We start from the raw sequence: 13,813 nt of genomic DNA, 5'->3' as shown, positions 1-13,813 counted from the left end.
CAGGCTTTCCATTCATTCTAATCTCCCACACTTAGCATGCTGCCTGGAGCACAGTTAGTACTCAAATATATAGAGTATAATTTAGAAATTCCTCATGTCAGTATGCAAGAGCAATACTCTATTAATCAACTTGCTGGGTAGAGTAAGCACACTGCATTCCCATATGAAACACACTGATGGATGCTTCTGAAACATAAAGCCTCATGCCATTATGCCACTTTATACTTTGCCCTTCACCATTTCTGCCACTATGAGCTACGTGCACAGCTAGAAGTCAGCTGTGTTTAGTCGAGCATGTTGGCTCACACCTGTAATCCCAGCACTTTGGGAGGCCGAGGCAGGCAGATCACGAGGTCAGGAGTTCGAGACCAGCCTGGCGAAACCCCATTTCTACTAAAAATACAAAAAATTAGCCAGGCATGGTGGTACACGCCTGTAATCCCAGCTACTCAGGAGGCTGAGGCAGAAGAATCGCTTGAACCAGGGAGGCAGAGGTTGCAGTGAGCCAAGATCGTGCCATTGCACTCCAGCCTGGGCAACAACAGTGAAACTCTGTCTCAAAACAAAAAAAAAAGAAGTCAGCTGTTTCATCCCACATCTGAAAATGACACTAGCTTCTATAATTAAAGAATACAAGTGAATTGTGCAAAATGGTGAAATAGGAATATAAAAACAATTGTTTCTATAACTAAATTGAATACTTTGGAAAAACTAAAAAAGACATTAAAATTATTTTTAAATTAGGTATGGGCATGGTAACAACAAAAAAATTGGAGCAAAAACTGTACAAATCTGAAGAGAGTCTATATTCATACTGCTTCTCCACTGTCTAAATTCTCACTCCACCAAAACTCGAAGTGATAAATGCTGCATTACAAGTGTGGTTTAAGCAAGAAAGATAACACAGAACTCCAATCAACATACCCACACTCAAAGAAAAGGCCTTGACCCCTTATCCAAAGGCAGGAAGATGGATTCGTATTTATATGTTTAAAGTTTTTTTTTTAATTCACTTTTTATGATTCTCTGCTCTAACTTTTCTGATTAAATGACCAAATACAGTCCTGACTGAATCACACGAGATCTTCAACAAGTAGCTCAGGTGAAAGCCATTTGGACACGTGGAGAAAATCTGTAGGCAATGACCTTTGCTGATCTTTGCAGGGATTTCTCCGATAAAGCTCTTGTGTCTTGTGAAATGCAGGTGGTCTCATCTTTTGTAACCGGTGCATCACCATCCTCTCTTCCTACATTAAAAAGATAAAGAGAGAAGAGGAGTCATCAACCAGATGCATATCAATTAGTGGGATTTTAAAATTCAATCTGGAAAGATGCTTGGATACCAGTTACCCCAAACTACTCACTTTACAGAAGAACCCCAGGCCCCCAGTGGACCTGTCACATACCAGTATTATACTCAGGCTGAGCACTCAGCCTCAGCAGACCACATTTTATCTACTTAACATTATTCACATACTATCATAAATATCATACAAGTGGAGAGCATCAAACTATGTTGAATTAAACTAAATAGCCTGTGTGTCGAAATTCCAAAAAACTAGATGTGAAATGCTGCCCCAGCCCAAAATGAAGAATAGAGATAGGTTAATTTATTATGCACATCTGCTGAAATAAAACAAAATCATAATAAATGTTAACTTTTAAAAGTACTTTGGTACCAGCCATAACAAACAAAATGGTGGAAAATAGATTATATTTATTAAATAAATATATTTAAAAACCCAACCCTGATTTTCCTGGCTTTTTCTTAGTGACATTATATAAAGAGTAAAGTACTTAAAGTCTTTTAATGTTTAATTTCCTTTCTTAAAAAACTTACAAAACGCACATTCACCCAAGAAACTGAAACCACATCTCCTGAGGAAAGAGGCAGTTAGGCTCTCTACCAGAAGTATTAAAAACACTCATGAACAAAAGCAGCAAATTACACACTTCTCAACATTTAAAATTTTGAATCTTTACTTGTTACATTAGATTTCCCCACAAAATATTCTTATCCAACTATGTTAGGGATTCTGGATTCTAGGGGTCACAACCAATTTACGTGGGAGCCTCTCCAGAGAGCTAAGAGAAACTTGCACTTATCATCATTTAGATGTTGCCAAGGCCAAAGTAAATAAATCAATCCTTTTCAGGACTGGCTGCCTTTTAGCAAAAACTCAGCTTAAAGCCAACTTTTACCATTCTGGGCGTACTCTGGAAACACTGACATGATCTGACCTACCGGGGTTTAAGAATGATCAACTGTTTGCTTTTCCATCTATGCTGAAATCTACCTACTGAAGTGCCCTCTGAATGCAGAATCCTCATTGTTTTCCAAAAAGTAAAAGCAAACACAAACTTTCCTATCGTAGATTGCCCTATCAGTGAAAGAGGACATCAGCAAGGTTCATCTTTTCTTTTAAACCCATAATTCAGGATTCCAAAATCATCAAATGCTTTTAGAACATTTTTTATAATTGTAGAGAGAAAAAAAACCACACAAGTTGTTGATCTGTTTGTTCCATAACATACCTCACCAATGTGCTCTGCAGAACAAAGTAACTGAGGAAAAAAATCAAAGCGTGGAATTACCATGAATAAGTATCCTCTACTTAGATATTTGACAACTAGTTTGGTCTCAAATGCTAGCAATCAAGACATTGCAGTGAGAGGACTGGGTTTCCAAGGCAGCCTAAATCCTGGGCAAACAGCTTTCTGTGATGATCACTGATGGCTCCATCTTCAAATGACTGTTACCTCAGATTCCATCCCAACAACAGCAAGTCGGCTGTTCAAAATGTTATACCAAATTACATCTTAAGAGAGAGGGCAAGCCATAGAAGTGGGCCCAATCATGATTTTCTATCAGACCTGAACATGACCTTTTCAGGTTCTATATTCAGAAGGATATCCTGGCAGAAATGAGGCTTTGTTCAGACAAAGTTACATTCTAATAAATTAAACCAAGGTTTAAAGCCTTACAGGTGAGAATCATAGATAACAGTCAATGGATATAAAGAAACACAATGCCAGGTTGAAAAGGTGAATCACCTTAATACATTTCCAACAACCATGTCTTGCCACACTGAATAGTAAAGTTGTCGGCTGGCCTGGGGTGGCTCATGCCTGTAATCCCAGTGCTTTGGGAGGCCAAGGCAGAAGGATCACTAGAGCCTTGGAGTTCAAGACCAGCCTGGGCAACACGGCGAAACTCTGTCTCTACTAAAAATATAAAATTTAGTTGGGCATGGCAGTGCTCGCCTATAGTCCCAGCTACTCAGGAGGCTGAGGTGGGAAGATCACCTGAGCCTGGGAATTCAAGGCTGCAGTGAGCCAAGATTGCACCACTGCACTCCAGCCTGCAAGAACCTGTCTCTCCAAAAAAAAAAAAAAAAAAAAAAAATTAGCAAAGTTGTCAATTTAATGAGACTCTACTACATTGTTTAATCACAAGATCAGTTATTATTCATTTATTCCATGTGTATTTATTGAACACACTAATGCACTGAAGATCCAGTGTTAAAAGAAATATGATCCCAGCCCTATAGACTAATGTGGGAATATTATATAAATAATCACTCAATAAATATAAAATTATAGGGTGGGCATGTTGGCTCATGCCTGTAATCCCAGCACTTCAGGAGGCTGAAGTGGGAGGATCACTTCAACCCAGGAGTTCAAGATCAGCCTGGGCAACATGGCAAAACCCTGTCTCTACAAAAAAATACAAAAAAAAATCCACCAGGTGTGATGGTGTACACCTGTGGTCCCAGCTACCTGAGAGGTTCATGTAGGAGGATCACTTGAGCCCAGGAAGTGGAGGCTGCAGTGAATCAGGATCGTGCCACCGCACTCCAGCCTTGGCGACGCAGTGAGCCCCTGTCTCAAAAAAAATAAAAACTGTAATAAATGCTAAGAAGGAAAGAATAATCCCAAAAAGAAGGGGGAAAGGACATATGATTTAGATTAGAGATCAGGGAAAGAATTTAAATTGAGACATAAGGACAGTGTATACAGGAGTGAAGAGGAGAATGAGAGACCCAAGATAGGAATGGCACACAGGAAAGGGTAAAGGCAGGAAGTTCTTCACACAATCAAGGACCAGAACAAAGACCATGAGGCATGGCTGGAGCACAGTGAGCAAGAATGGGCATGGCTAGAGATGAGAATGAGAGGTAGAATAGGTGCCAAGTCAGGTGTGGGCCTTGCAGAACATAAGAAGCCAGAATTTAAGTACAACGGCAAGATGGGTAAGGATTCTGTGCAAGACAGCAACATTGCCCAGGGCAAGATAAGAGCAGGCTAAGAGTGGGTGTAGGGAGACCAGTTAAAAGCTACTGCAATAGTCAAGGCATGAGAGGATGGAGCTGTGATGCAGGCATTGGAGATGGAATTAAGATATATTTTGGAGTTGAATAGTCTTGGTGATAATTACATATGAGAGCTTAAGGATTATCAGCTAAGAGAAGTCAAGGATTATTTCTAGCTTTCTGACACTAGCAATTAGTTTGATAGTGGCATCACTTATGGCACAGGACAGACGAGAGGAAGGGGTAAAGATCAATAATTCTATTTCAGAGGTGGTTCTATTTGATAGGTCACATATGAGACTTTTAAGTGAAGAAACTGAGTAAGCAATTCAAAATGAAGGTCTGGAACTCAGAAAATAGACCTGGGCTGTAGCTTTACAAACAGTTTATATGCTGAGAAACTTTCCAGCCCAAGCTGGAGAGAGGATATTGAAATGCAAGTCCATGCAACCCCTAAATCCATGAAACTCTTCCAGTGCACCACACTGCTATACACAAAAGTAAGGGATAATGTTCTGTCACTGTTAATGAAGAAAATTCACTGAGGAAGTGAGTTGAGCCTTGAAGGATATATAGATATAGATGTTTCAAAGAGAAATAAGGAAGTTGAAGGCCACTCCAGACAAAGGCCAGAACTTGTGAAAGACCTAGATCTGTGAGTGGACCTGCCATGGTAAAGGCCCAGTAAAAGATTTACTGTAGCTATTAACAGGCTGGGGACACAGTGCTGGGTAGGGAGGAACTAGAATGGGGGGAAATAACGCTGGTAGAATGGCCCTGTGGGAGGGACTAGTCACTGCCCAATTATCCAGCCTCTTCTTTCCTAGTAAAAAGAACTCCAATTTTTAGCTGGGCATACTGCCACCTAGTTAAAAGGCCACATCCCTCAGCCACATCCCTGCATGTCTACATTTTAGGCAACAAGATTCTGGGGAAAGTGTGTTGTTAGTGACTTCCAGGAGTAACCTTACAAGGCAGAGGCCCAGCCTTCTCTCTCTTCTCAATCCTGCAGGCTGGAATGTGGATTTGATAGCTGGACCTTGATCGCTCATCCTGGTCCTGGAGGCCAGAGGTCAAGGGTGTTTTCTACTCTGCAGAGCAGTACAACAGAATGAGCTGAAGACTGTGGAGCTATCCTACAAGTCTTGGCCTGCCTGTCTCTGATCTTCTTCTACGTGAGATAGAAATTAACTTCTTTCTTGTTTAAGCCACTGATATTTTAGGATTTAATGCTATTCTCTACGGAATATACTTTCTAACATACAGGCCCAGACAATGAAACTGACATTTCAGTTTCATCCTATAAAGCATTATAAATGCCAGGGCAATTCTTCTCTTAAGAGCTATATATCACACATGTATTTTAGGGCTACGAATTTGATAGAACCCTGGAATGAAGAGACAATGGTAGCAGAGATCTTAGAAAGCTGAGGTTAGAATCTAGGTGAGACACAATCAGAACCCAAATTAAGATAATGGCAGTGATTTAAGTCCAAAGCTGACAAATCCAAGCTTGTTCAATCTCTGAATGGAGGGCCACAGAAATTTACAATTTCCAAAGAGTTCAATGAAAAGAATGCAGTATGTATTTGTAAATGAAAATATGTCCCTTCTGGATCTCTCAAAACCAACTAGGAAAACTTATCTTATGGGCCCCCCTCTCTTCAGTGAAATGTAGAAATGAAAACACAAGTCCTCACAGGGGCAAGGTAACATACACTGTGAATAATCATTTGTGATGCTACAAGCTTGCTGGGCTAACAAGTGCTTATGATCATTCTAGGACCCCACATCTAGCTCCTGTCAAGGCAAGACTTGGAAGGGACAGTCTTCAGGAGCACCAATAAGCTCCTTTCTTCACAAAATCCCTAGGCCTAAGCAAATTTCACTCTGATATAGAGCTAATGAAAATGTATGATGCCAAAGAATTTTCACAGCATGCTCGCCTATATTACCTCTTTTAACTTACAACTTATACTATGGGTAAAGGGGGTACTGTTATTCCAGCTTCACTGAGGAAAGAGGAGTAGTGAAGAGGGGGAGCCAGTGAATGACAGCATGCAGGACGCTGGTGCTGACAGTGGTGACCTGTTCTCCACACTAGCAAGAACTGGGGCACTATGAAAAGAGCCATGAAAACCTGTATCAAGATATTATTTAAATGGCATGGGACCTCCTGAAATGCTGGAGTCAACCCGGTGAGCATCCTGAATATTGATGGAGTATCAAGCTCTGTCCTCAGGGAGCTCGCTCCTATGTTGGAAGGGAGACAAAAATGCAAACAAATTTTGAAAGCACATGCTGTTCATGACTGCTGGCAAGCAGTGTGCCTAAGGGCAATGAGACGGGAGCCCCGCAGTTTGACAGAGCGGCTAAACTCTTGAGTTGAGAATGGAAAGGCTGAGTAGGAAATAGCTAGGTGGATGGGACGAGGGAGCATTTTAGAAAGGGAGAAGAGAGTGTGCAAAGGCACACAAGCAAGAGTAAACTGAGTAGGAGGAAAGCCGTGTGTGTATAAATGAGGTGTAGGGACCAGACCATGAAACGCCTCATATGACATTCTGAAGAGTATCTATTTTATATTTTAGTGATGGAAAACCATTGCAAATTCTGAGAATAATATGATCAGAATTATATTTAATGAGAAATGGTTAAATTATATTTAATGAGAAAAGGTTATCCTGGTCAGTCTAGTGCTCCTTTGAAGACAAACTTTTTTTTCTCCAGCTGCTTTTTTCTCTTTGCCTTTGGTTTTCAGTAGTTTCCTCCTGGTGTATCTAAATTTGGATTTTTTAAAAAAATTAGACTTGCAGTCACTAATCTGCTTAATGGTATCTCGCCTGCTATGGAAAATCTCAGCCACTGTCTTCAAATTTCACCTTTGCCCATTTTCTGTCTCATCTTCTTCTAGAACTCTAATTCAACTTATTTAAACCTTCTCACTCTGTTCTCTATGTCTCTTGCCTTCTCCTCTGCATTTTCTATTTGTCTCTCCATGCAATACTCTGAATAATTTTTTTCTTACTGTCTTCCAGTTTGTTAACTTTCTCTTCCACTTTATCCAATCTGCTGTTAAATCTATCCACTGACTTTTTCTCTTCAAAATATTTAATCAAACATACACTTTTCTTCATCCACAAGTTTTTAATTTCATTAATTTAATGTTTATTTCTAGAAGGATTTTTTGGTTTCTTTTCCAATTTGCTATGTCATAATTCAGAGTTATCTTCAAAGTTATCTTTTATTTCTTTAAACAGGGGAAACAGACTTTTTTTTAGACTGTGGTGATTCTAGTATCTGATGATATTTTTGAAGGGCCACTTCTGTTGTTTGTGGTTTCTTATGGTTCTTGTCTTTGAAGTCTGATTTCAAATAGACATTTTTTAGACTGTGATGATTCTAGTACCTGATGATGTTTTTGAAGAGCTGCTTCTGTTGTTTGTGGTTTCTTATGGTTCTTGTCTTTGAAGTATGATTTCCTTGGACGCCTGGTTATATTTATGTGCTGGTCACTGAATAATCTGAGGCCTAGGTTGAAGAAACCTTTCTTTTGAAAGAATTTCCACTTGATTTTGCCAGATATCCAGAGGCACCAGTCCTTAAACCAATTCAAGACTTTAGATTCTTTGATTGACCCAGTCAGCTTGAACCTGGGCTGCATTTCCATGTGAGAGCTGCTGTTTCATGTCTACCCTGATGGTGTAGCCCTTTGGGGTTTCAGCTTCTTATAAAGAGTCTGGACCTTATTTCTGTCCCCAGCAACTGGTGGTCAAATCTACAATGTCTTATCAATTCCAATTTTAACCTGGTAATGCCCGTCAGTTCTTTAATGCTTTGAGATTTTTTTTAAATCCAAATATTTTTAGTTGTTTCAGTGGGAGGGTGTATCTGCCTTTGGTTTTCAGTAGTTTCCTCCTGGTGAATCTAATAGCCCACCATAACAATTAACGGAAAGTCCCTAGGATTTGTATCTTAGAAATCTTTTTCAGGTGGCAGTGTAGAGCATAGATGGGGAGCAGTGACGGGGGTAAGAATAGGGGAGGGGGACAGTGTAAGCACAAGCAAGGAGATGGTAAGGAAGCCATTACAATAATACCCAATGTTCCATTAAGGCACTGTCGGATAAGGTACTATCTCATTAAGGCACAAGGATGGAGAGAAGTGGGTACTCACATTCATTTGTCTCAGCAACCCCATGAGGAAAGTATTATTATCTTAGGGTTTTTTTTTTTCTTTCAGAAACCCATTGCTTGTTAATATCCTGAGTTTTAATGAAAAGCAACCAGCAATTCAAAGAAGTAAACTAACTTATCCCAGGGTTCATCCAAGGAGATGGTTAGTAGAGGGGCATCAGAACCCAGTCTGACTTCACGTCCAAGCTCTTCCCACCAAGGTATGATGGGATCTGGAAGAAAGATGGGTGCATGTGGGTGGGTTCCAATTAGGGTGGGAGGGTTGTGGAAAATTTTATAATTCAGTTATAGACAGTGATGGGTTTTAAATTTTAGAAGCTGCCTAATGATAAACAGCTCTCCTTATATAATTTCACTGCTTCCATCCATAGGCATGACAGATAGCATGAGCTTTGGAGTCACAAGATCTAAATTCAAACCTAGATCCTATGAGCTTGAGCTATGTGGCTCCAAACAAATAAATTACTCTTTGTCTCTGAATTTCCTCCTTTGCCCACTGGAAATAGTTTATATGAGTTATGTTTACATGTAGTGTCCTGGCACAAGTATATTTTTTAACAATTGTTAGCTACTATTAATGTTTTTGTTGTTGTTGTCTCTTGGAGTTTTGTTTTTGTTTTTTGTTTTTGAGATGGAGTCTTGCTCTGTCGACCAGGCTGGAGTGCAAGGGTGCAATCTCAGCTCACTGCAAATTCTGCCTCCCAGGTTCAAGTGATTCTCCTGCCTCAGCCTCCCAAGTAGCTGGGATTACAGGCACCTGCCACCACGCCCGGCTAATTTTTGTATTTTTTAGTACAGACAGGGTTTCACCATGTTGGTCAGGCTGGTCTTGAACTCCTGACCTTAGGTGATTCACCCACCTCGGCCTTCCAAAATGCTGGGATTACAGGCGTGAGCCACCGTGCCTGGCCTGTAGCGAGTTATAAGTGAATCCAACCCTGTCATTTTGGACACAACTGGCAGGACAGGACTGGTATACAGGACAATGGCAGCATTACAAAATAGGTCACATTTCCTTGTCTGTAAAATGTAACTTACCCTAAGGAGTTAATGGGAGGATTAAATGAAATTAATATCTGTTAAAGTGCCACAGGGGCTAAAACACAGTAAGCACTCAGTAATTGTTATATATATAAATTGCTGATATTTTTCTGTGTGCCTGGTGTATGCTGTGCAGAGTAAGGAGGAACAAGAGAAGGTACTACATAGATAGGCAGAGGCCAGTTAAACATTACAGAGTTTGGATTATCACAAAGGCAATGGGGAGCTATAGGAGAATGGTGGCAAAAGGCTGACATGATTAAAGTATTGGGAAGCTTAGACAGGTTTCTGAACAGGGAACAGATTTAGGAAAAGTGAGACTGGAGGCAGGAAGCCAGTTAATAGGTCACTGCACTAAATCAGACTAATGGCGAAGGGAATGGAAGGTCCTGGCTAGAGAGGTATGTAGAAGGCAAAACTGGCAAAATTATAATATTTAGATGCTAGTGGGGAAGTGGGGAGGTATATGAGGTAGAGTAGGGTGTGGGAAAGACTGCCTGATTTCCTTATAACAGAGCTTCCTTACCAGCAGCATAGACATGACCTGTGAGCTCTTAGAAATGCAAAATAAAAGGCACCGTCCATGACCTACAGACTCGGAGCCTCTGGGGTTGCGGGCCAGTACTCTGTAGCTTCACGAGCCTTCCAGGTGATTCCAGTGCACACTAAGGCGTGTGAGCCACCACTATAGATTGATGAGGAGCCATCACAGGAAGAGTATTTCAGTGCAACCAAGAAAGGATGTAAATTCAGTCAGTTTTTAGTTTAAGGTATCAGATATTAGATCTGGCACTTCAAAGAAAGGTCTGGGCTGGAAACAGAAATAAGGGAGTCACCTGTGTACAGACAGCAAATGAATGAGTAGACTCTTTCCCTGGGAGATTGTTCAGAATTAGAGGGGAAGAGAACCTAGGACAGAATAGTGGAGAACATCAACATTTAAGAAAAGCAAAAGTAGAAAAGTTTGCAAAGGAAACTGAGGTGTGGTCAGAGGTAGGAGAAAAATCAGGCTAATATGGGATCAGAGAAGACAAAGAAAGAAAGTATTTCAATAGGGAAAGTGTAGTCAGCAGTGTGGCCTTAGTGACAAGGTCACAGGTGACCCTAGTGAGACTAATCTGAATGAAGGAAAAGTGAAGTCAGAATGCTGTGCCTGGGAAATTGAGTGGGAGGCAGACTGTGGGAATGAGGGTGTGGAAGAAGCTCAGGAAGTCTGGCTGTGAAGGATTGGAATAATACAGGGTGGAAGCTGTAGGGGGAGGACAGAAATCATGACATGGCTTTTAATATTTTATTTTTTTAAGATAAGGGAGGCCTGGACATGGTTAATTGCTGATGGGAAGGAACCAGTAAAGAAGGTGTGGTTGAAGTGGGCACAATTAGGAAAGGGAGGGGTCCCTGGACAGGAAGGGATGTGATCCAGAACCCAGGGGAAGGGTTAACTCCAGCAGAAGGACAGAGAAACGCCAACTTCATTGTATCGAAATAAATGCAGGAGGGGAGGAGATTAGACATAAGCCATTTGTAAATCTAGTGGCTGTAAGCTGCAGGGGATCACAAAGGGGTCAGCTTTTGTTTCCTCTGAAACATCAAAGCCAAACACATCTGCTGAAAGTGCTAGGGAAGGTAGAGAAGACCCACTACGTGCAGAGCTCTGTGTTCCACAATGCCAGGGGAGGCCTGAAAGCGAATGACATCCCAAAACAACGGCCTTGAACATGCCAGGCACTGTGCTCAATGCATTCAAACTAACCATTGGTAGCTTGTCATTGAGCCCGTCACCTGCACTTGGCACTGTGTTAGGTGGTTTACATGCATACCACATTTAATATTCTCCAACAGTCCCACGTGGTAGGCAGGGATTATCATGCTGGTTTTAGAGACAAGGGAACTTATCTCTAAAGGCTCACACATATCAAATAACATGCTTGCCCATGGTGACCAGCTCGGAAGTGGCTGGGGCAGGATTCGAACCTAAATCTCATGGATGTCAGCACCTCATCCTCTTTCCATGCTGCCACACTACCTTCAGAATCCAAACAGCATTGATGGGAGTGAAAATGGAAAACATGATTCCTAAGAGTTATGCTTGAGTGACAGATACTGCAAGAGTCAATCAACTTTATTTTGAACACATTTCAAATTTGGTGTCACAATGCAACATAAGCATAATGAGGTCCTCTGCCCAAGCCAGGGATATGGTTCTACATCTTATGGTAGAGGCTGGGTATATTAATTCTATGATAACATCATCTGAGAGTAGATAAACTGGGCAGAGACTGGGGGGAAAAAAAGCCTTAACATATTAGAGCGTAAGATGAATAAAGGAATGCAAAGGAAGCTGATACCCAAGGAATAAGAGAGGAAAAACATCCTTTCACTACCCAATTTCCCTTCATTGTTCTAATTTACAGATTGGTAAGAGATTAAGAAAGGTGGTACATATTTTGGCAAGATTTGGTCACCCTCCTCTTTAAGCTGGCCATGCAGTGGCTTCAGATTCCTGAGTTGGACCTGAGCCTTGGATACTGTGGCTTTCAGGCCCAAACTGGAGTCCCTCACAAGGTCTTCTCAAATGGGGCTTTTCACTGATTCCCATTCCTAGCTATTAACTGTATTAATTACATCTTCAACACTCTTCTGCTTTTCCCTGAGCACTCTCTGCTCCAAATCTTTCTCTTGCCCAGGAGAAACCACTTTTAAATTTCTCTACTGAAGTTTTAATTGACTTTTAGTCTGATGGCTCCCCAAAGACCCAAAATGTAGGTACATACACTTATATGCTTCCATCTCTAGCTGGCTTTAACTGACTAATTCTGCATCTTAGTCAACAGATGAATGATTCCTCCAAGTTTAAGTAGACTTCCATCTGAATTTTTCTGAAAGAGGCCAAGCTTCACGTCTTCCTGTGATGTGATCATGTCAACACTAGAAATATGGTGTTTACTGAAGTCCGACAGGTGTTTCTCTACCCGTCTTCTAAGGACTAGCTAGTTATCCATTAAAACTGCAAAAAATAAAAAAGGTGTTAAGTCATCTGAGCGAGTTAAGTAGAGACTAGCCTCAAAGCATGGGAAGCTAGACTAGATGAGTCAAATTGGGTCTGCAAGCCCACATATATGAAATACATATCATATCTCTCTTATGTTCCAAGCCTCTTAAAGCACATTCAATATTTCATTCTCTTGAACATCTCCAGCAGCAATAATGATATCCAGCCTACTACTCGACAAAAGGGAAATAATTAAAATGCTACTTCCCCAAGAGCCAGTCCTCTTTTTCAAATCATTTGGTGTGACCTGAAAACAGGAGGACTACCAAGTGAATTAAGGGAAAAGAAGCTAGATAGATTAAAGGAGAAGAAATTCATTTTTACAGATAGCATCATTTCTGAGATCCACGAAGGCCCCTAGGAAAAACTCAACAATGCACTACTCAGAAACAGCTAATGTTTGATGCATCTTTGATGGAAAATTGCTTCTCTTTTACAAGGTAACAAGCTTCAGCTCTAAGTGCAAATCAGGCTAACATGGACCACTCCAGCCAGGTTACATAGACATGAATGAGTCACTGCTTTTGATGCCAAATTGGCAAATCTGAAGGTTTTACAATGGATGCTATATGGCTATTGTGGAGAAAAATACTCAGGAATTAAACATGAGAGCAACTGGCTTGGTCCTTCTTTAGTTTCAAAGGGTGGAAAGAAGGAGTGCCTTCTGCACAACAGTTGCTAAATACAAGACTGTTGTGGGGTTGCAAGTGGATGATTAAAGATGAGCAAAAACGGTTACATGAGAAAAAAGTTTTTAAGTCAACTGTAAAAACACCAGCCATGAATTGTAAACTGGAAAAAATACGTTGTTATAAAGAAGACTCACAAAAGGAAAAGATCACACATTTGGTTGGAAGAAATAAGTAAAGGCTGATAGAGGAACCATCTGTGACAAGCAGACTCTACTATGGTCCCCAATAATCCCCCACCCTCTTGGTCTTCATGCCCTGTATGATCACCCCTACCTGAGTGTGGGCGGGACCTGGGACTTGTTTCTAACCAACAAAATATTGCAGAGATGATGGCCTGTCACTTCCATGATTAGCTTCCATAAGACCGTGACTTCCATCGTGCCAGCTGACTCTCTGGATCTGATAAAGCATGCGGCCACATAGAGAGGCCCATGGAGCAGGCAGCGGAGGCAGCAAGGAGCTGAGGTCATCAGTCCAAGAGCCCACAAGGAACTGGATCTGGCCAATAATCACAAAAGCCTG

The 13,813-nt window shown here is 41.0% G+C and overlaps 1 protein-coding gene across 7 annotated transcripts in view; it reads right to left on the bottom strand.

The window, feature by feature from the left end:
- Nucleotides 1-13,813, bottom strand: part of DIS3L2 (DIS3 like 3'-5' exoribonuclease 2) — a 378,450-nt gene that overhangs the window by 205,527 nt on the left and 159,110 nt on the right. For 5 of the 7 annotated variants that reach the window (XM_063790857.1, XM_016950702.4, XM_063790856.1 and 2 more), the window contains one exon: nucleotides 1,147-1,247. In XM_063790857.1, coding sequence (XP_063646927.1) covers nucleotides 1,147-1,247 — 101 coding nt within the window. Of the gene's footprint in view, nucleotides 1-924; nucleotides 1,248-3,780; nucleotides 3,878-13,813 lie in introns of those variants that run through there. The other 2 variants (XM_063790858.1, XR_008546725.2) reach the window with 2 other exon arrangements.

Source organism: Pan troglodytes, chromosome 13, assembly GCF_028858775.2.
Source record: "Pan troglodytes isolate AG18354 chromosome 13, NHGRI_mPanTro3-v2.0_pri, whole genome shotgun sequence".
NCBI lineage: Eukaryota > Metazoa > Chordata > Mammalia > Primates > Hominidae > Pan > Pan troglodytes.
The sequence above is the reverse complement of the archived record's forward strand: the minus strand, read 5'-3'. Positions and strand labels throughout refer to the sequence as shown.